At 37.9% G+C, this 23947-nt stretch overlaps 1 protein-coding gene across 1 annotated transcript in view; it reads right to left on the bottom strand.

Moving 5' to 3' along the window:
- Positions 1-23947, bottom strand: part of LOC140231121 (leucine-rich repeat serine/threonine-protein kinase 1-like) — a 94996-nt gene that overhangs the window by 59385 nt on the left and 11664 nt on the right. Inside the window, exons 2-4 of the mRNA XM_072311273.1 lie at positions 22565-22884; positions 17681-17756; positions 16042-16221 (exon numbers count right to left, since the gene is read on the bottom strand). Coding sequence (XP_072167374.1) covers positions 16042-16221; positions 17681-17756; positions 22565-22884 — 576 coding nt within the window. The remainder of the gene's footprint in view (positions 1-16041; positions 16222-17680; positions 17757-22564; positions 22885-23947) is intronic.

Here is a 23947-nt window from a genome sequence, read left to right as displayed (position 1 = left end):
TCAGAAAACAAGGGGCTTGATCATTCATTTCTAGCCAAGAAAAGAAAACATTTGCTGAAAATGATAAAGTACTAGTACTAGTGGTGGAAGTTTTTACAATAGTCTATCCAAGATTGGATAACAGAGGATGATTCTACTCCAAGGATGACATTAATGCCAAATGAAAGAACTTTGCAGAAATGAAATAAACATATATGATATTTTTTTCAGATGATAACACTAATCTGAAAATGGTACCAGACAGTTTTGTGGTCCTGTTTCATTGCATGAAAGTTGATGCAATCATGAATGCATTTAAATGATGTTGCATTCAAACTTTTTATTTCATACAGATCTGGTCCGTTCAGTTTTCTTTGCCTATCCACAGAGATGGAGACATGGTCTTCTGTGTTGTACACGTATGCCATTGTGGTACTCTGGGCATTGTATTCCATGTGCTTTAGAGTAGCTGTTAGATCACTGAAACCTGCAAAAGGACTTTTTGATATTTTTTTTTCAAGAACATAATGTAGTAGCATGTAGTAGTATTTTAATTCAATCTTGTTATTTTTAATTCAATCTTGTTATTTTGAAACAACGAAGTGAAAATATGGTTCACTTTTCAAGGGTGTCATGTCCGTTACGCTAATGTATAACACTAAGTATCAAATATTAGGCCACAAAGAAAAAAAAAATCACCATAGTATAAGATAGTTATATGTCCTGTTTTGCTATGGTGGGTGCAGGTAGCAACTGGAAATTTCTCACTAACTGTAGCTAGCTGGTGCAGGAGCAAATTTGTTTTACATTTGTTTGTTTTGTAAATATATAAAAAGACCAACCCCCTAAAATAATAAAAGTATAAGAAATATTACATGATTGCAGTTATGATGTGTGTCCCTATGTTCTAACCTTACTATGTCAACAATTAGATATCTGCTACACCTTGTAATACAAAAATTCTGTTAGATTACAAAAAAGTGGACAAAACTGTCATGTCTGTTACACTCAAAGTGTCATGTCCATTACACAATATTGTAAACTATTAAAAAAGGATGAACAGTAAAACTACTATAAAACAGGACTTTATGAGTAAAGCGTGACCTAAAGGTTTAATCAAGACCAAAACCAGCTGCATCTTATCCAAAAATTCACAGGAATTTTCATAATGGTAAGTTGATCAAAATGCCTTGTCCATTTAGTGTCATGTCCGTTATGCTCGCAAAAAAAAATGCAATTTCTCGACAACCACTTGATAAATTTCCATGAAATTTTCTGTGTATGCTACATATACTTAAATGTGTCTGATAAACTCAATTAGAATCTTTTGGAGACTGCCAATTTCACTGTGTGATGGTCTGAATTGCAAAAAAAAAAAAAAAAAATTGTCTGAATGTCATGTCCGTTATGCTGGAATTGACCAGAAGTAAAAAAAGTAATATCTAAATCAATTTTGAAGTGTTCATCTACTTCCCTATTGCATCTGATAAATGGGCAAAAATATCTCCTAGAAAGAGAAATACTTGCATCAGCATTACTATATATTTCAAGAGCCACTCATATCTTTGCCATTATCACTGTGATCACTGCATCATCAATGCAACAAAGACTGTCATTCAAAGATGTGCTCATATTGCAAATACCGGTACATTGTTGTTGGCACTCACCTGAAGATATCTGGTAGGTATACTTGTAGATCCCACTACACAACTGAGGGAATTCACCTGCACATCCACAATTAACCCAATGTTGTCAAATCTAGAAAATTGTTAATACGAAACTAGAGACACTGTAGCCACCACGGCAAACCCGCTCGAAGACACTACTAGATGACAGATCCTTATAGGATTACACTTTGCAAGGAGACAATGTGTTGTTCCCGACATACATTCATCCCGGTTTGAATTACGCTGAATTATACGCCTGTGCAGCAACACTCAATTTAGTCACCAGGCATTGAAGAAGAGGTACCTGAAGCTACCAATGGCACACAACTCAGTTCAATGTCTGAAATTCATGAAAAGACTGCTGTCTTCCCATGGTGGGCCACCTGTCAGTAAGAATGCAATTGAAGTGCGAGAAGTGTGCGGATGCGTTTGGCAGTTGGTCGATCCTACGCCAGCCTAGAAGCAGAAAATCACCAAGTTTGATGTGATCTGGATCCAAATCATGACATCCAATAACAGAGAGATCGGTGATGATGTAGAAGGCTCGGTTTACTCAACTGATGGCGGAAGCTCAATCAGGATGTGAACAGGAAACTCTTGGCCTACGACCACTCAGCGCTTTGAAACCACTTTGGGCAGATTGGGACTTGACTGTGCAACATCCTCTGTGTTCCTATCCCTGCCTCTTGACCCACAAACCCACACCCTCTGCCCTCCCCCCCCCCAAAAAAAAAAAGAAAAAAAGAATGGAACTGAGGTACAATTAGTAAAAACATATTGGTGAACACAAAAAAAAAAATACAAAAATGAAAATGAATTAATAACATACTGATATGACACGTGAATTGTAACTTAGGACTGAAGAGTTATACCTAGTGGAACTACTTTTTGGCTGAATATTGTTAACCTCAGACCATTCACCTTTCACCCCTCGGAGGCCATTTCAGCCATTTAATTGCTGATTACGTCTATTCTTCCTGCTAAATACTATTTCCAATATATGTGACCCGCTACAACAAAAGGATCCTACAGTCACTGACGGCTGAGCCGAGAAAATCAAGTTTGATATCACATCATCAAAATTGGTCAAAACAATCGGATTTGTGTTTTTGGCATAATTTTGTAGTCTAATGTTTTGTCTATCATCTGCCGAAATTTCGAAGCCAAATGATCAAAAGGCAATAAATCAATGTTTTTCTGGGCCATGATTTTCCAACTTTCAATGTAACAGAAATGTGTCCGAAGATTTGGATACTAGTATAGCGCCGCAGCTAGACTCCACCCCTAGCAACGAGGGAGTGATCTTATTGGTCAGTGCGTGGCATCCTGATTACTGATTGGTAGTGCTTAGACCGCTGGCTCTAAGCTTGAATGAACATCACCGAGGTGGCTAGGAGCATACCTTTTATCAAGCGGTGAAAGCTGTCCCGCCTCCCCTTGATCATGATAGCGTCTTGTTTCTATTGCACTGGTGCACACTGACTGTTATTCCAATATTCAATAATGAGCATATAAATGGAAACCAAGATGTCATTCTATACCCTCTTGAGAACAATCAAAACAATTCAAGCAAGGACTCTTCAGTTATCTGCCCCTCCCCTCTCTTTCTCTTTTTCTCTCTCTCCCCCCTACCCCCCCCCCCCCCTCTCTAGCTCTCTATTTCACATTTGCATTAAAACCATTGTTCATAGAGACCCAACATGCCATGCATTAACCACAGATAAAATTACAGTTGAACCTCTCGTATCCGGACAAGTCGCAACCGGGGCTCATCCGGATAAGGGATTTGGCCGGATACGGGAGACTCAATGCTTTATACATGTACATATACATACACATGTACTGATGTAGCCCATTGTAGTACCACATGTAGTAATGTGTATACTGCAACCTTTTCATTGTTACACTCAGTAACAGACCCCAAAATAGAGGTGTATGTTAATGTCGGAAGTAATATGTAATTCATGTGTGTTTGTGCAGGAGTTCTCAAGGAGTTGGGAATCCCCCTTTCCTCCCGTAATTAATAAAAAAAAAAAATCACGGCGAGATTGCGTCCGTATAATCCGGATAAAGGGAGGCCGGATAATAGAGGTTCAACTGTACCATATTTGGGTTGTAGTGGATTAAGAATGAGTGACCTAGACCCTGTTTACAGTGCGAGGCTCGGCCGCGGCTTGGCCCAGCCCCGCTTCTGTGTAAGCGCGCAAAAGGCCAAATGCGGGGCCAAAATTGGCCTCGCATTTGGCCACACTCTGGAGGTGGTCTCGGCCGCAGCCGAGCCGCGGCCGAGCCCAGCCTTTTCTCAGTGTAAACGCAAACTGGGCCAAATGCGCGCCAATTTTAGTCTGGCTTCCAAACCCTCTGCCCGTACTATTTCGCTATTCAGGACATTAACCCCCTCAACGTCGAAAGCTAGTATAGTTTAAAAGGTGGTTTTGTCCTGCAAAGGATTTTTCCTTCATCAAAGGCCTTAGCCCGAACGGTGACTTCATCGCCACGGAATCTAGGTGGCAAAGGGTCTGAAAACCAGACTATACCAAATTGCATTTGTTTACAAGCAGAGCGCCACTACAAAATATTGAAAGGTTTGAATTAAAAGCAGGGCCGAGCCCGGCAGTGTAAACAGACAAAATTGCGGGGCTCGGCCCCGCAATTGAGGCTGGGCTCGGCCGCAGCTCGGGCCAGCCCCGCACTGTAAACGGGGTCTAATGTCAACCTCAAGTTCTCACACAGATAGTTTTTTTTGTTGGCCAGAGTTATCCAGATAGTACATTGTGTTAATCTGTACGAATCTTTCTTTCTTTCCTTCTTCATTTTTAATTATCTTTTCTTTCTTTCTTTTTTATCACTCCTGTTATAAAATGGGCCTGTAAATTCATGAAATACAATCTTTTTTTTTTCCTCCATCAGGTGTCCAGTGCACCTACAATACTATACAAGACTAGAGCCATGCGTTCGGATTTTACTGGACGCATGGCCATGCGTTCAGATTTTACCGGATGCATGGCTCAGTATGGATCAGTAAAAATCAATGCATGACAATTGACCAATCAGACTGCAGAGATTCTAAAGCCAATTTCATAATATTAAATAATAGTCACTAGTCAGGTTATCATGACGCACACATACATTTTAAAATGCTCCAAATGACTTAGAGATTGTTTTGCGTACATTGCAGGCTATTTTCAACATTTAAAAATTTTGCAAGTGTGCATCATTTAGGCCTATATGGGCATACATACAGCAGAAATCATATCTTTTTAATGGAATGCTTCGTAATTTTGTTGAGCATATGTCTGCCAAGTTTCAGGTCAATCTGAATTAATGTATCATATGAGTCCATCATCAAAGTTGAAATATTGCGTGTGCGTCAATGGCGATAATTATATTTTGAAAAGTCAACCTCATTCTGATAATGACCTGATTTCAAGGGACATAGAAAACATTCTCTAGGTGTAATATTAGCACAGATATATTTTGCAAAATTGGGATTACAAAAACAAAATCATGTTACATATGTACTTCTGCAGCACACACATATATGCACAGAATTTTAATCATTCAATTGTTTCTTGTGGACTTTACTAGCCTTGATTATGTTTATTGAGTTGCAAGACAGGTTATTAAACACCAAATTTAATCTTCAATACATGGCAAAGTCCATTAAATTTCAGTATAGATGAGCCACTCAGTATCTGACAATGAAAGAAACAAACATATTCAGGTCAATTTTTCTTGCATGTCTTTGTCATTACCCAGACTGCCCGACAAAGCAGCTTTTACATGAATCAAGGCAACATGCTACTTGCTGAGAGATGATGCTGATAGCATACAACCTGCGTTCATACTTCTCTTGAGGTCTACGAGAAATAATATCTAGAATTGACATTTTTGCATAATATGTTCATGGACAGCACCAAACTCACAAAATTTGTGAAAACAAAAACTTTGCAAAATATATGTGGCATACACAGTGTATGTGGGACCACAAAAGAGTTAAAGGGGAAATCCAGTCCAAATATAAGTTATAGTATAGTCTGACAAGAAACAATAAAATATTAGGAGTTCAACAGTAAAATTTTGATCAAAATTGGGTAAAAAATAGGGAAGTTATGACATTTTGAAGATTCGCCAATTTTTTAGGAAACAGTTCTTGAATGGGCAATATGAATATGCAAATGGAAAAGTGAGCATGTCATACCCTCACAACTTGCCATATAGTTTGTACATAAAATTTTGAGATTTCTAGTTTTTCATCCAAACGCAATTATGCCTGCGGCTCATATTCTGGTATATCCAACTGATCACTACATTCTGAAGTTATTCAACCAGGAATAACATCATGTTTTAGACTTCAATGATAGAAACATTGAATTTTTGTCATTTTTTGTACACGATCAATGAAAAATTGTGAGGTTATAATATGACATGGTCAGCTCACTCATTTGCATATTCATATCCACTGTACAAGAACTGTTTTGCAGAAATAAGCAAAATTTCATAACTTCCCTATTTTCCATCCGATTTCAGTCAAATTTTTATCATTGAATTTGTAAGATTTTACTCTTTTTTATCAGACTAACTAATATTTAGACTGGATTTCCCCTTTAAGAGAGTTGGGGTGCTGACAGTCTTGGGGGGGGGGGGGTCCAGTGTGAAAAGGGTATTAGGGAGAAAGGAGGAAGACCTCCTAGAAAACCTACAGATGTTTGTAATTAAGAGCACCAATGAACTGGTCCCAAGTAAATGGTGTTGACAGTGTTTGGTGAGCAACAGGATAACCCTAGAAGTCACAATTGAATGAGCATGGGAAGTGGTCCACTTCCCTGCAGTGATATTTAATGCCAAACGAAAACAAACCGCGGCACAGAATTGCGGTCGTTCCAAGTGCTGCGAACTGATTGTCCAGAAATTTGCTTTAATCCATCCTGTCCTAGGACAATTCTTCTGCAGTATTTATCATCTTATCCTCTTTACACTGTGTACTCTTTATGGGAGAAATATAAAGTGGAACTGGCTAACTTTATCAAATCTGTGTAAATTCAGACAGAAGTCTACACAAAGAAAATGTTCACTTGAAGGGAAAAGTAGGAACATTAATCTTCTAAAAATGACTTGCAACTTCCCTGCACTGATCTTTAGTGCCGAACAAAAACAAACTGCGGCACAGAATTGCAGTCGTTCCAAGTGCTGCGAACTGATTGTCCAGAAATTTGCTTTAATCCATCCTGTCCTAGGACAATTCTTCTGCAGTATTTATCATCTTATCCTCTTTACACTGTGTACTCTTTATGGGAGAAATATAAAGTGGAACTGGCTAACTTTATCAAATCTGTGTAAATTCAGACAGAAGTCTACACAAAGAAAATGTTCACTTGAAGGGAAAAGTAGGAACATTAATCTTCTAAAAATGACTTGCAACTTAAGAATCTGTTTTTACCAATTTAGAAATTAATGAAGAGGTTTTTGAAATTCTGCAATTAAAACTTTTTAACTTACATTATAAATCACTTAAATGACAAAAAAAAAATCATGCTGAAAAGAAACTACACCAAACAAATGGCAAAAAGTGAGAGAAGGCCAAGACTTTCCTTGCATGTAGCATGCACAATCTCAATATGATTGCATAATCTCTGAGAAGGGCATGAAAATGTCACACATTTAAAGGAGAAATGATCTCCATCCTCCATTTGTCGGTAATAAGAATCTCCTACCTCAATCCAACAGACCAAAGAGAGAACATTTCGCTGGAAATGGACAAAAAGACAGTGATAGTTTGGAAATTCTACAAATTCACCTATTTGCACAGAATACCAATCATAAGAACATATAGATGAGGTAAATACATCATTGAGTAAAAATTCTCCACTGCGGTTGATATGTAAAAACGCTATAAATAGACTTTTGGGTCAATGATAAGGCAGCCACATATTTCCTCATCAGAATTACTACTTCATCATTGCAAACCCTAGCTTAATACAATTTCCTGTTTAACAATCATGGAAAAATGATCTTAGCAAACAATTGCATGCAAGCCAGAGGGAGGATTAAAATGGCTGTTTCTTCAACAACAACAAAATAACTACATGTATATAAATGAAAATTAGCCTGCTTTTACTCTTTCTATTTAAACGATTGTAGAATGGAATTTCTCCCTGTCATTTGGTAAGGCTGTAAATGTTAAAATGTTGTAAAAATTGTGGTTTTGAATTATAATTTGGCATTTGTTACCATCCAGATCCTTACAGGCACTATTTTGCTGATTTATCGTAACTCTCAAAAAATTTGATGGGAAGGAATAATACTAAGTCTGTTTGATAACTGTAGAACTTGACTATGCTAACCTTGAAATACTGTAAAACAAGCTTTTTTTTTCATGTGCATGAAACTTTTGCAAAGTTTGCAAGGAGCCCGGATTTGTGAAATTAAACTGCATGCAAGTCAGAGTTCTTGTCTACTGAATGTATTGAATGCCAGTGGCAATACATGAATGTTTCGAGCTGCAAAAATGGCAGTTGGCTCAAATTCGTAAAAGTTTCATGCCTCAAACTTTTCTGGTTTTACAGTACACACAGAACATACTACTGCAAAACATGATATATTCGCGGCATGAATTTTTCGCGAATTGGAGCCAACAGCCTTTTTTGCGGCATGAAATTTTCGCGAACTGCCACTGGCATACAGTGCACACAGTGTAGATAAGAACTTTCGCGTGCATTTTAATTTCACGAATCTTGGCGCTCGCAAAATTCGCAAGATTAACAAAATTAAAATGCACGCGAACATTCCTCGTTTTACAGTATGTTTGTTTTTATTTAAACACGGGTAAAAAAATACTTGCACTCAGCCGTTAGGCTGTTTTTCAGCAAGTCCGTATGATATACACTGTACAAAAAACATAATGTGGTACAATCAACGTATAGAATAATACATAGACAATAATCGGTATAACCAAAGAAAAAGATGAAAAAAATACATATATACACAGCATTCTTAACAAAACAGTCAGACAGTAGAATGCAGTAAGAAGAACAAAAAAAAAAAAAAAAATCTCGGAAAGGAAGTGATTAAAAAAAAAAATATTACTCAGAAATAGAAAAACTCATAAATCAAGGAAGAAAACAGAATCGATATCCTTCAGAAATTGTGCTAACCTTGTACATGTTCTCGTGGCTTCCGGTAATTGATTGAATAATTGAGCTGCTATGTAAACAGTACTACTTTTGCAGAAATTGGTCTTTGGTTTTGGTAACAATACTTTAAACGCCGAGTTCCTCAGATTGTAATTAGATACTTTTACGTTCACTTGATAAGTCAGAAAATCAGGCAAGAGGTTATTTAAAACTTTGTAAATTTAAAACTTTGTAAATGTGACGAGAGTGGGTCTGAAAAGACAGTGGACAGGTCTATGTATCTCATAGATGCAACTTAAAAGGTCTATACACCTGCTTTATTAATCTACAAATAATGCAGCACTGTTATTTACAGACATATATCACCTAGAAGAATGAAAATATCAGCATACTACGTGTTTGTACACATATATGTATCTTGAGCAAATATAATACTACCATGGGCACACGTTATAATATCTTGTGCAAACATGAAAAATCCTATACAAGCATGATCATGCAAAGTTTCAGGTACATTGTACATCAAAGCATAAATGATTTAAGGTTGCCTATAATATGAACTACAAAATTATTGTACAATATTCATAAAAAGACATGTCATATAGTTGCATATCAATTTTAATGTCTTCTGCTTTCAAACATTAACACCAATGCAATAACCTTGTGTAGAATATAACAAACAAAACAAAACAATCCTGGGTAACAAGACCAAATATACATAATAATCTTGAAATGGTAATTTCAGAAAGACAGGAGATAAATATTTGATTTACAATGTAATTTGTGTGATGAAATGCTGACAGAACTTGATACTACCTGTCACAACAAAAAAAAAAAAAAAAAAAAACAGCTGATCACCATAGTCTATAATGGTGTTCGCAGCTCGACAGTATGATATCCATTGGCAGTAACAGACTACAGCTGGCTTTCATTGACGGCAGTGGAGTATGAACTGCATCCATTAGCTCAAATGGTGGGCATAAAATTGCCGTGCATTATCTCTCATAAGCAGAGTGTAAAGTCCAAGTGTATGAATACATTTAAGTTTTATCTGTCACAAATTTTATATTTCGTAATAATGATGTACATAGAAGAAAAAAATAAACAATAATTAAAAGTAAATGAATTCAATTTCATGAACATAATTTGGAATGAGTCCTTAAACAGAAAGGTGTGAAGTCATAGTTGTGAAGATATCTGTAAATATTGTACTCACATCTGTGACCTCAAAGAAAGGGTCACCGAATAAGTTGTATTCAGCTTTCGTCAAAGAATGGGGAAGTGTTAAGGAGATTTAGACCTAAACCATACACACAGGGAATACAATAATGAATAGCTCATATTGACACTATAGGGTAGTGTTTGTGATTGCATGATGTGGACATTTTCTGCAAAGGTCAAAATTTGATCTACAACTTACCCGTATACGCTAAGAATCAAATTCCATTAATCTGGGCAACCATTTCTTTACTCGAGTATGAGATGTGGCTAGTATTTTCCCTATCACATATAAATGTACACATATTTCATTGTGAGCAGTTGGGTCCATTATGCTAGACGTCACTATACCTGCAAATGAATGAGGTTTCAATAACTTATCCATCAACGTGGAATCCACATCAAGTGAGGTTGAAACACTTTCTGTTGACTTGTGCACTTCCGGTAATCCGGAGTTACTGTGCATCAGGTACCGGCAGAGAATAAAATGCTGTAATCACATCTTATTTTTCCCTTTTTGTCATGACTAAAACATTGTCACTCCACAACAGAAATGTATTTTCAGAGCTTAGTTATAGTGGCTCATGATATTTCTTTTACCAACACATAACAATTGCTGAGAAAATCTACAAAACTATGCTGAAGGGATGAAGCTGTGCTTTGAAAGATTTTATTCATATATTGTTTCCCTCTGAGTGAGTACAAATGTGATTACTATTCCTAAGCCAGCAAGAAAGCAGACTTGTGCACCACTCCTTCTAAAATAATACTTTAGCATTTGATAATTCAATTGGTCACTTTGACCAAGATGGAATCGCTAGATTTCCCTGTCAGTACTCAGAGCAACATGTATTATGTGTGAGTATCTTAAAACAGACCTTGACTGATTGGTTGTGATTTCTGGTATCGAAGCCTGATAGCAAAATTAAGCAAACCAAAGGTGTACGTCACAGAATTCTGACAGGTCTTCTCGCTTGGGTTTGCCTTATAGCATGCTAGACTCGGTCTCAATGTGACAACTCCCTATGGTTTGCTACTCTTGCAATAAATACAGCAGGAGGGCTTTGACAAAGACTAAGCGCAATAAATTCAGCAGGGCTGATAAAGGATACTGTAAAACAAGGAATGTTTGCGTGCATTTTAATTTCGCGAATTTCACGAGCGCCAAGATTCGCGAAAATAAAATGCATGCGAAAGTTCTTGTCTACACTGTATGCATTGCACGCCCATGGCAATTCGCGAAAATTTCATGTCACAAAAGAGGCCGTCGGCTCCAATTCACGAAAATTTCATGCCGCGAATATATAATGCTTTACAGTAGATCCTGGACCCCATTTCATAAAAAGTTGATATAATGGCAACTCTTGCTGGAATGGTAATTGTCGTGGCAATGACAAGAATCCAGCTTCCTGATTGGCTGTTGCTATGGGAAGTTGCCAGTCCAGCAAGAGTTGCTATATCCTAACATCTTTTATGCAATATAATGGGGCCCTCGACCCAATCTTTTTGTGTATCATGCAGGCAAGTGCTATGAGTTAGAGGTGTATTGGCTATTTCTTGACAGTGCATTTGAATGGGTATGAAGACCCATAAGAAAAAGAAAAGTCTGCCCCGCAGGTCTGCGGCATACTTTTTAGTCTGCGGCAAGAGTAAGCGGGAGTATGCGGCAGAACCAAGCTTTGCTGCAGACCTGCCGCATACTAACTGTTAGTATGCGGCAGGAACAGTCTGTGGCAGATCTGCGGGAAGACTGCCAAAGAAAGGAACTTGCGGCAGACTTCTCGCATACTATAAACAGTCTGCCGCAAGGCTGCCAGAGAAGTCTGCTGGAAGGCTGCAACAAGCTCACTCATATACCTAATTAACATACAGTCTGCGGCAAGGTTGCCACAGACAGACACTTTGAGGCTCGCTTAACGTACAGTCTGCGGCAAGGTCGCCACAGACAGACACTTTGAGGCTCGCTTGACGTACAGTCTGCGGCAAGGTCGCCACAGACAGACACTTTGAGGCTCGCTTGACGTACAGTCTGCGGCAAGGTCGCCACAGACAGACACTTTGAGGCTCGCTTGACGTACAGTCTGCGGCAAGGTCGCCACAGACAGACACTTTGAGGCTCGCTTAACGTACAGTCTGCGGCAAGGTCGCCACAGACAGACACTTTGAGGCTCGCTTGACGTACAGTCTGCGGCAAGGTCGCCACAGACAGACACTTTGAGGCTCGCTTGACATACAGTCTGCGGCAAGGTCGCCACAGACAGACACTTTGAGGCTCGCTTAACGTACAGTCTGCGGCAAGGTCGCCACAGACAGACACTTTAAATTCAGGATTACTTAACATACAGACAGACACTCAGGCGCCCTAACGAAGGCCAAAAGTTTCAACCCTATCATGGCCCCTGGCGTCATCCAGCCCCCATATGACAGATATAATTGTTCTTCTCCACTCAGATATATCAATCGAGGTGCATGTCTACAACATGGTATTGTAGGACCCTATTTGAATAGGTCTGTATATTGTCCTGGTGCTGTAGTCAGCTTAGTTAATATACATATATTATTTTCTGTACATTCTGTCTCTGTATTCTATATCACTCCAATGAATAATCACCGTCTGACCAGTAGACCTCCAACCCTTTTATATTCCCATGCCATACATGTTCCCTCTTGTATTTGTTCATTTCAGATAATGATTTACATGTGTCACATTCCTTTCCTGTTGCACTCATAACTCTCTTCACCACACTGATTTACAGTATATTTATTCTGGTTGAATTAGACAGCATTAGCATGAGCATGGAAGCCTATATGACACTCCCCTGAAAAAAGACTTTAAAGGACAAGTTCACCTTCATGAACATAAGGATTGAGAGAATGTAGCAATATTAGTAGGACACATCATTGAAAGTTTGAGGAAAATTGGACAATCCGTTCAAAAGTTATGAATTTTTGAAGTTTTTGTGCAGTCACCGCTGGATGAGAAGACTACTGCAGTGTATGATGTCACATGCGTACAACAATATAAGGAAAATATAAAGAGAATTTCACAAAATTTCATCTTTTGAAAAAATTACACATTCCCTTGACTCGTTACTGACTTGTTATGGGTAATATTATTCCCATTGCCTTTAGAAAGAGGCAAGTCAAGTGCTCTTTTATTTTGCGAAAAAAGTGAAAATATGTTGAATTTTCTTTACATTTTCTTTATACTGTTGTACTCATATGTCATCATGAGCCTTAGTAGTCTCCTCATCCAGCGGTTCTAACACAAAAATTTTTGCATCGATTGTCCAATTTTCCTCAAACTTTCACTGATGTGTTCTACTAATATTGCTGCATTCTCTCAATCCTTATGTTCATGAAGGTGAACTTGTCCTTTACTAGTACATTTTATAGATGTGGATGAGGAAGCTCAGTGAATGAGGTAAAGTGCTTTCAATTCTCGCTATCGCCAATGACGTAAAAAGTACCCGGATGTGGCTTTTTCGTCAAGATTTAGTGCACTTGGTAGCAAGGGCACTTCCGGCGCGGAGCATAATTTGCACAACGCTAGCGTGCACGTACGTGTACCTTACCTATAGCGCCGCGCCGACCACGGATACTAGTACAGTAGGCGGCTGTACCGCCCGAGCCAGCGAGTGGTCAGGCCTGTCATACTCGTACACTGTAGTCGAGTCCCCGCCGGCGGCCGGCCTTGCATTAGCATGCACCACTGCACGCAGCGCATAAGCTAACACATACCGGTACAGCGTACTGCTTGATCATGCGATCGATGTGCACATCACAGATCAGTCATCTCTGCATACGCTGAAAATATGCTGGAATATATTCACCCACCTGGATATCGTCATAGAATGCCCATCTTTTTTTTATTTGTTCTCTGTCGAAATGTCGCGAACACAATCGGGAACGAACAGTGATCTCGTACTTATCCTGTCTCCGAAGCAACTTCTCCCAAGTAAGTACAGTACGCACAATGTACGTAGGCACTAGGCCTACTACCTAGTGCTATGCTACTACCACTACTAGCAAGTTGCGCGTGCACGTACTGCGCTGTGGAGTCACCCGCAAACTTCACCCACGCGGCCACGTCACGTCTCGCATGCCAGTAAGGGTCCTATTTCTGCAGATTTTTTTTCATTTATTGTCGTGCGAACAGCACATGGCAGCTTTGCAGCAACAACTAATAGTCGTATTAACAGCAATTTCTTGAGAATGGAGAAATTTCAAATCATATTAAAGCTGTAATTCAAGTCGAGAAAACAGGAAGTACACGTAGAATATGGTCGGTTGTGTGTGTAAATAGCATTAGTCACGCATCACGCGCGTACGAACGGAAGTGACTTTGCTACCGGACTATCCCATAATGCACCGTAAATGACGCTTAAATCAACATCTGGGTACTTTTTACGTCATTGGCGATAGCGAGAATTGACATTATACATAGCATAGCAAAATGTGGTGACACTATACTGTTTACGCCATATACTTAGCGAGTCTAAATTTTCACAAATTGGGAATTCCCAACAATTTCACAAGTGGTTAAATTCGCGATCGTGGAGTACTCTACTGAACGGAGAAATATATACGTGCACGTCACATTCATATTGGGATCAGTCAATATCTTTGCATGTCTTTAAATTCGCGAATAGCACCTAACTTGAAAAATTCCTGAAAATAAAAACCTCGCTAAATATTTGACATATACATTAGGGCCTACATTCAATTCAATTCGATTTTAATGTCCGTTTCTGGAAATTTGTTTTGTTTGCATGCATACCCGGTTACATTGATACATTATACATATACAAAGCACACATATAACATAGATACATAGACATGATAGACATACAAGAGATATACAGCGATACATATTATATCAAAAACTGATTATATGTATAACCATTAACATCAGAGAAGATAAGACTATACACAGACTTCTTAAGTTATCAAAATGTCCAGAACGGAGCTTGCACTACAAAATGAAAGGGATCCAGATGTTGATGGTATTTGAAAGCGTTCAAATTTGTACTTTGATCATAGTGCACGAGATTGCCATGTTTGGGTTTGGAATGTCACAACTGACTGCCAATGGCTCTTAGAACAAATAAACAGTCATAGAATGCTATGAATGAATGCTATATACACTGTAAATCTCTATTTACACATCATGACAGACCATCAGTGTGAGCAAGCGGAGTGTGAGACAAAGCAGATTTGCTCTATCTGCACATTGAATGTACTGAGACAGCATTTATTAGCTTTCAACAACCAGAGAAGATGGTTCAGTATTGTGATTTTGTACATATTCAAGATATGGCACTGCGTAAACATAGAAAGGGCGACTGAATTGACACAATTTCTCGACCCCTATCGCATAGCTCTCTGAATCTAAATACATGTGGTGCTCTAATGTTTTTTTTTAACTTTAATTCTTGGGATATAAACTTCCGGTTATGAACATGCAATATGTAACTGTACGCTTTTATTCACATTGAATGGCGAAGTACTAGCACACATAGATTGTATTAAATTCTGCCTTATAATCTCGCGAATAATAGAGTTATTTTCTGATCTTTAACATTACATTTGATAAATGGGATTCTTCTGCGAAGCGGCCCAATGCTGGGCTGATGATTCCAAACTACAAAATTATGGAAAATATCCATAGATGAAAATCTAATGAAAATTACACATTCCATCAACTTGATACTGACATATGTATGTTAATGGTAGCAATTATATCCCCTACTTTCTGAAAGTGGTTAGTCAGGTGCTCTTTCATTATGCCAGAAAAGTGAATTTTTGTGGAATTCCCTTTATATTTTCTTTATATTGTTGCCCACACATACATCATACCCTATATTAGTCTCCTCATCCAGCAGTTCCAATACCAAAACTTTAAAAAATTCATAACTTTTGCATTGATTGTCCGATTTTCCTCAAACTTTCCCTGATGTGTTCTACTAATGTTGAGGCAGTGCCTTCACTCAATCCACATTTCTCTTTGGGTTTTGGTTTCCTTTAAGAAACCAGAATATTACCTTTGCAAGCAGACACCAGTGGGTGATGGCCATCCTCCAATGCATCCACCACCATTCCCTGGCCCAGGGGGTCCTGCTTGGACCTCAGATGGCCCAACCAGTAGTCTACCATCTCCTTCTGTCCAGACTCACAGGCACAACATAGCAGGCGGATTAAATCTTCTGTGTCATCAGCACAGCCTGACAGAAGGGAGATAAATGCGCATAAAATAGTAAATAAACTCATTAAAGGGGATGGCTAGTAACTGATCAGTGGGAATCAGTGGGAATGCTTGGGGATGATTGTTCCAATCCTTGTGGGATTCATTTAAGAGTAAATTATGTATCTATTGTTGTGTGAAAATTATTTGCTTCAAAACGGTCTCATATTCAAGTAATATGCAGTTTAATGCCCCATGACTGTACAGGCATGCTAGCCTGGAAACAAGGTCAGTGTTCAAGATGAATAAACTTCCCCTATAAAGTAAATGGAGGGTCACCGTTGTGGTGGAATAGAGTGACTGATTATAGTAGAAGAGAGAGGGATCTCAGTTTATCGCAATTGCTTGCACAAGTAAATAAATGGTTCATCTTTAATTACATGTTCTGATAGCTATTAATGCACAGAAACTCATTTTTTTTTCATGTGTTATTGTAAAAGTGGACATGTTTGAGGTAGTGCGTACAAGATACATGCATTTCATGCAACCTGAATTTAGCATGAAAATACAATGTTTTGTCATTTTTTTTTTCATGTGTTATTGTAAAAGTGGACATGTTTGAGGTAGTGCGTACAAGTTGCATGCATTTTATGCAACCTGAATTTAGCATGAAAATACAAATGTATAAAAGGTACCAGAATTTGTAGAGCCAACCAGTTACATTTTCCCTTGCATGTACTGACAAAGCCCTTCAACTGTTGTGACAGCAGTAAGCTGTTTGAATGCTTGCTTGAATTGTCATGACTGTCTACGAGTTTCAAAACAAGAGAAATTCATCTTGCCTGGCTGAGTGCAAAAAAAAATCAATCTCCTGAAAATTTCCACTTTCACACTAATCCATTCGCAAGACTTGCAGGGTACAATAACCCATCAAGTCCCAGAGTTTGCTGCAGGTATTATCAACCTATCATCCCTTAATTCACACCTTTGAATTTCAATGCATAGCATTTCCTAGAGTAAGACTACAGGGAATTGGGCAAAATCATCAAATGTGAAATTTAAGTTTAGAAGAAATCTTTTTTTTTTTAAATCACCAATTTGAGAGAAAAACAAAACACCTTCATCTTCTCAAATATGTTGCCAATCTGACAAATAGCTATACAGTTACCTACCATGGTTGTTTGTTTGTTTGTTTGTTGTCGTGTTTTTTTTTTTTGAATAATTTTGCAAAGCAAAATGAACAATGGCATACAACCGAAAGAAAATTATAGTTTTTCATTTTGTTATCTTTAATACCAATTTTACCTAAATAATCTTTTTATCTTTCTAAATGACAATAGATATTAATAATGCATAACAAAAACCTGTGATAAAATCATAGCATCAGAAACAACAGAAATGTGAATTCTGGGGTTCACTGAGTTTATTCAAATAAGGTAGATCCCCTAAAAGGATGATAAGAAAGTGACAAGTATTGCCTGAAGTCAGGCAAAACCTACCTTCTATTGAAGTCATAAGTTTGGTAACAAGACTCATGTGACCATGAAGCGTAGCAATTTCTAGTCCACTTTTGCTCTGGAAAATACAATAGAAAGTGCAGGAAACAGAATTAAGGAATTACAGGATAATCCCATATGTCCGGCAGCAAACGTTTTTACATGCAAAACAATACTAAAAGTAGAATTCAGTCAGATGACTCAAGCGAAAGACTAAATATGACACAGATTTGATGTACACTGACTAACACTATGATAAAGTCACAGTAGACATCCGTGTGAATTGGCACTAAATCTTATCTTACGGTACTCTCGCTCAGCATTTCAGAAGCTGCTCAAGTGTGCTGCATCACACTACCTAGACTTTGAAAACAAAACTGTAAAGTGAAAATGTTATATGATAGCTATCATATGATTGTTCAAATTGTGATGCATTACCTTTCACTTTAAACTTTGATGAATGAATTTCTATCTTTATGACAAGAAGGATGTAAGAAAATTGACTAATGAAAGAATGACACTGGGAAGCTGCTTCTTGTTTTTGTGTTTTGGTTGGGTGTTTTTTTCAATGTTTTGTCTTTTCTTGTAGAGGTCGAGTCATCTAATTGATCACTTCACAAAAAGGGAAAGGCATGTAATTCAATGTCCAACTCGATAGAGGGATTGACATGTACACAAATTAGCGGGTTACAAAACTTGAGTTTTGTAACCCCCTAGAAAACTCGAGTTTTTTTGCACGTGTGGACACAAAACCCCCACAAATTAGCAGGATCAGCAGCGCCATGCTAAACCTGAGAAATTTTGCTCTTATTTCTGAATCAGCGCACTAATTTGCCTTGCGGTCATGTGTGAAGGGTGGGCAAATAAACTCCGGATTATTTATCCCATTATTCAAAGTAAACGCTACAACAGCTTGTGCTCGACACCACTGTGAGGCAAAGAACAATAGTTTTATCAATTTACTGTATCGATCGGCAATTAGCGGGTTATTTCCGAACTGCATATGTGTGAACGGTTGCAAAAACACTTGAGTTTCCACGCACGATCGCTAACCCGCTAATCTGGAGCATGTGAATGGTTGCGAGTTTTTGAGCGCGCTCAGTAACCCATTTTGTACATGTGAATGCAGCTAAATGTCAAATCTTGGCCATAAACTCTCAGGTTAAACACCAAATTTTGGCATCTAGATGTGAGGAATATGGCACGGTGCACATTCCATACTATTGTTAGTTTGCCTTATTGACATTGATGGTACATTGCACCTGACAGACTGAAACTGAGAATAAACCTAATCAACAAAATCCAACAATCCCATAAAACCAGGAGACTGCACCATATACATTGTAGAGATGCACTGAGATATATGGAGTGTATTCACTCCTACCAGCTACTGTAACATGCATTCCACAGTCAAATGCAATTATAATATGTACATATCACATGTATTAAAATGAATGTGAAATTTATGTGAAATCCCTTTTAGACGGCAATGATCAATGATTGCAATATCCGATGTATGGAATTCATATGACTCGAGTTTGACTGACATAATATGACACTCACAAGGCCTTCAACGACATGATTGCCTTACATACATGTAGGCCTGGGGGCATTTTGTCTGACAAATTGGTCAGATAAATTTGCTCTCAGCCAATCAGAAGTTTTCAGTAGCTTCAAACAATTTGTCAGAAAATCTGACAAAATGCTTCATGAAATGCGCTACTGGAAGGAAACAAAAATTGACGCACTAGAGTATATATAGTCATATGTATACAATATCTTTGAAGACAATGTGAAATCAATCACTCTAAAACTTTCTAGTATTTAACCATGTCTAACCATGTCAGTGGTGTTTGTAAAGCTGCATTTTTGTTTTATTATTATTATTATTTTTTTTTTTGCATTTCACAAAATAGGTAGAACATGACCTGTTCTCAATTTGAGGAAGTCTACAGAAAAAAAAAACCTGTACATGCTCAAGTAATGTCACATCTCTCTTTGTGAGAGTTTGTTTGGACTTCCTGATAATTAGTATATCAAAGGCATAGAGTACAAAATGCTGCTTCAAGACTTGTCACCAGAGCAAGGGAGTACAACCATTTTATAGCTCCTAAGTACCTCAATCACACTGCCTTTCAATTACATACAACATTTAGTTTAAAGGGTGTGTACAGTTCTGGTTGAGGTGAGGATTTAGCTTTAAACGTTTTGCGAGATATTCAGAAACCACTCTATGAGATGTCAAAGAGCATGCAATTCTAAGGGGTATCAAAGTTTATTTGATGAAAATCGGTTATGAAATGGTCGAGATATCCAAAAACAACGGGAAACAAAGAGATCCTAATAGAAGGCATGGCCTTTCACCTTTTATTATTATCACTTTTTTGGATATCTCAGCCATTTGAAAACCAATTTTCATCAAATAAATGTTGAATCCTTCTTAAAATTACATGCTCTCTCATATTTCATAAGAGGTTTCTCCTTATCTCACTTATTAATGTTATAAACCTGAATCCCCACCTCAACCAGTACTGTACAGTCCCTTTAAGATTTCATTGCTTGTGGCTCCTTGTGGCTCCTTTGTATTTTAAAGAGATCTTGTCCCTTCCTATCTACTGGAAGTGCTAGTTGGATATCATACAAGTAAATACATCAGATCTGATCAGTCCCAATTCTTTATACTTGTTTTCTCCAGGATAAAAATGCACAGGTTTATGGAGCAAGATGATTGTTCTCATCAGCCGCTGAAAAGTGGAATAACATCCTTGACAAGATGAAAACATCAAAAAGCTATTGGTCAGTTTAGAGCTGCACCACATTATTTCACAATGAATAATTGAATGATATCCTCATCGTTCTGTCTTTTACTTTCAATCATAGTGCACATAGGGCTGAAATGTATTTCTAGATTGTGAATATATTTATGCACTTTAAAAACATTGCTGGCACAACAGTATAAGGCTAATCAGTTCGGTTGTTCTGCTTATTTACCTTGCTCTACTTTGAACGGGTGAAACCAAGCAGACCAACTTTCTTTGAATCTTTCTTTGCAAAAACACACACACGCACAACACACATGGAGAGTATAAACATAAGAGTCATCAGAGTCATATGACAATTTAGAAAAAAAAAAAATCTAAATTGTCATTAATACATTTGACACTTTCAATTCTATATGGGCAGACACTGAAATTGCTCCACCACCCCCCCCCCCCCCCATGTGAATAGAAAGTGGCAATTCGTGTCAACTAACGTGGAAGTGTGGGGGCACACTTTACATTTTTAACAAGTTTCATCATAGCAGGATATACCAGTTTAACCTGAAGTAAATGTTTACGGAACCCGAGCAGTGTTCCAGGTCTATTACTAAAGCATGATTGATGTACCTCTTAGAACAGAGTGTAAGCAGTTCCTGTTCCATAATAAACACATAATGTATGTGGGGGCGGAATCCCATTAGAGGTGAAACATCACATGAACACTAACAATAAGAATTAGTTGTGACATCTCTTTGTTGCTGCACCCCTTCAACTAACTGGATAGGAAACTTAAAGATTCTAAAATTGTTATCCCTATTAGTCCCCCCGTCCAACAAAACAAAAACAGAACATTGAGCGTCTGTATGTATCTGTGTTAAAGGTAGGGGATACCTTTTACAGAACTCCCAAAATGCAGCAAAACATTAAATATGAACCTCAGGGGACTTGTTTAGGCCACTGCTTAGAAATTTGGAAGTCAACAGTTATCTACAATTTGAATAATGCACAAAACTCAACTACTCAGTAGTTTTGGGTGTCAGCCACACTTAAGCCCTTTTGTTGCAGTCTTCTGTATCTTTTATCTATAAGAGCTGATGTAATAACATATAGAGTGTGTGGCAAGAATGTATATAGAAATGTTTGTAAGTTTTGATGAACTTTATTCACAAAATATACATGATGGACACACATGCAGTGCATGGGTCTGCAAAGGTAGCCTAGTAATGTACTGGAATTTACGGTGAGCCCCGAAAAAAAAAATTCAATTCAAAATCTAATGGTCAATAAAGATGTACTAAATGTTACCTTCCACTTTCAATACTTTATGAGAGTTTCTAAAATGATACTCTCTTCAACATACCACTGTGTTTACACAACTCTTCATTTAAGGCATGCAAATGGGATTCCCTACCTTTAACATTCTATCACCTTTATCTTCTCTCATCTCCTATCTAGTGGTAGATTGGTTCATATTCATAATACTAGTATTTACTCTATATTTTCCCTCTTTTGTTAAGCATGCTCTTCATAACCTTTCTACTACAAGAACAATATTCCTCCAGTGCATATTGAAAAAAAAAAGTTTCATTTAATTTCAATGTGTACATTTGCTCATCCAGTAAACTTACACAATATCTAAAAACTTTCATCAGTTGGGGATTATTGTACAACCTGAGCAGTAGCTGAACATGCCTTCAAAACAGGACACAATACTAGTCTTTGAAAGGAATTTAGGCCAAGAAAGATGATAAGAGTCCATCTCGACTAAAAGAATTATTAAACCCCATCTTTAGCATCTGGAGATTCATGCTGCACTTTGTCATCAATCTTCAGTTCAACGATTGGAAGACAAGCAGAAAGCAAAGAGCTACTAAAGAGTGTGATCACTTGGCTTGAGAAAGTCTACAGGAGTGGATGAGAGCTCCCCCAAAATTTGATAAAGTTTGGGAGAAGCCGTTGAGCAGTCATTTAACCCTCTGAATACCACACTAATTACCTGTCCATTGGTTCGTGTGTGAAATTTGGCTAATTGGCACCACAAGGGTTAATGAATAGTCCACAGTTACCAATATTTCCATTCACTTTAGGAGCATTAAAGAAAGAAAAAAAAAACAACAACAACTCTTACCTCAAGATTTTTACCCAGTGGATCCACTCCCCAGCATATTAGCACCATAGCAGCAGGAATATCTCCTCTGCGGCAGGCAGTGTGAAAGAAACCGTACCTCCGGTGGAGATCCTCAGGACGACTGACCACCTCTGAGTCGGTGGCACCTACTACGGTCATCTGGACTGACTTCCCCTCCTGGATTGGAAACCCGTATGGGCAGTAGAGGGGAAACAGGTGTTTCTGGACGTCCTGTTCGGACATGGTCTGCATGAAGCGATACACAGCCCTGACAGTGTCGGTGTGTCTCTCAAGAATGTCCAAGATGGCCTTGCAAACATCTTGTCAAAAAAGGAAGAAAGAAAGAATTACTGCAAAAAGATTGTGGGACATTGGGCTGTATGTGGATAATGTTATTGTGGGACCCCTGCAGAATTAAACTCTTCTCCCTGGTCCAAAATGAAATAAATCCCTTTTTTTATTATTTTAGCTACTGATACAATAAAACACCTGATGTCGATGAACAAAATTTCTTGATCCCAGAACCCCTTTCTAATGACTTTCCAAGTGCTAAAATCTGCTTCACTGAAAAATGTCAAAGATTCTTGCTCAATCAATAACTTATCACAATGCTCCTTACATGTGACTGTTATCCCTTTTAGCAAATGGCATTAACTAAATTTTGTATCTTAGCTACAAATTTAAGTGAGACTGCCACTGCTTAGAAGAATAGGATGCTATATAAGCAACAAGTGTAGCACACAGTATCATAGTTCCAAATGCATCATAACATAAGCATTTATTCCCCCAAAGTTTTTTTTTTATGTTTTATTAAATCATATCACAAACATGATCAAATGAATTACAAATGATTTGTAATGATAACAAAAAAAAAATGAATAAAACACACAAAAAAAGAAAAAAGGTGACAAGACGTTGAAAATAACCTCCAATGTCGAGTAAGTACTACACGTGTATGAAGCCACCGATACAATGAATAGACTACATACATAAACTTAAACAAATATATTATCACAAAAAGGGGTTCTTCAAACTGACACTGTGTTGGCAGCCCTAAATAAGAAATGGAAGGAAAACAAAACCTCAATCCATCAAGGGTCAGTGAAAACGTTGCCATCCAATCAATTATGATCTCTCAATTGATTAATTATGAATCATTAACCTTATGATTCATGATGAAGATGCAAAACCTAATGCAGGGTGCTACATAAGCACTTGCCTGATTGCCAGGGGCAAGTAAAAATCAAAGTCCGGCAAGTGTTTTGGAACAATTAGCAAAAATGCTTGCCGAATTGGGCTAGCAAAAAGTTTTGAAGCCATCTTTACATCCCAACACTTAGGTGAAAAAGTCCCACTAATCCAACACCAACACTTTCAAACCAA

Source organism: Diadema setosum, chromosome 7 (genome assembly GCF_964275005.1).
Source record: "Diadema setosum chromosome 7, eeDiaSeto1, whole genome shotgun sequence".
NCBI lineage: Eukaryota > Metazoa > Echinodermata > Echinoidea > Diadematoida > Diadematidae > Diadema > Diadema setosum.
Note: the sequence above shows the minus strand (reverse complement) of the source record. Positions and strands in the feature narration are given on the sequence as shown.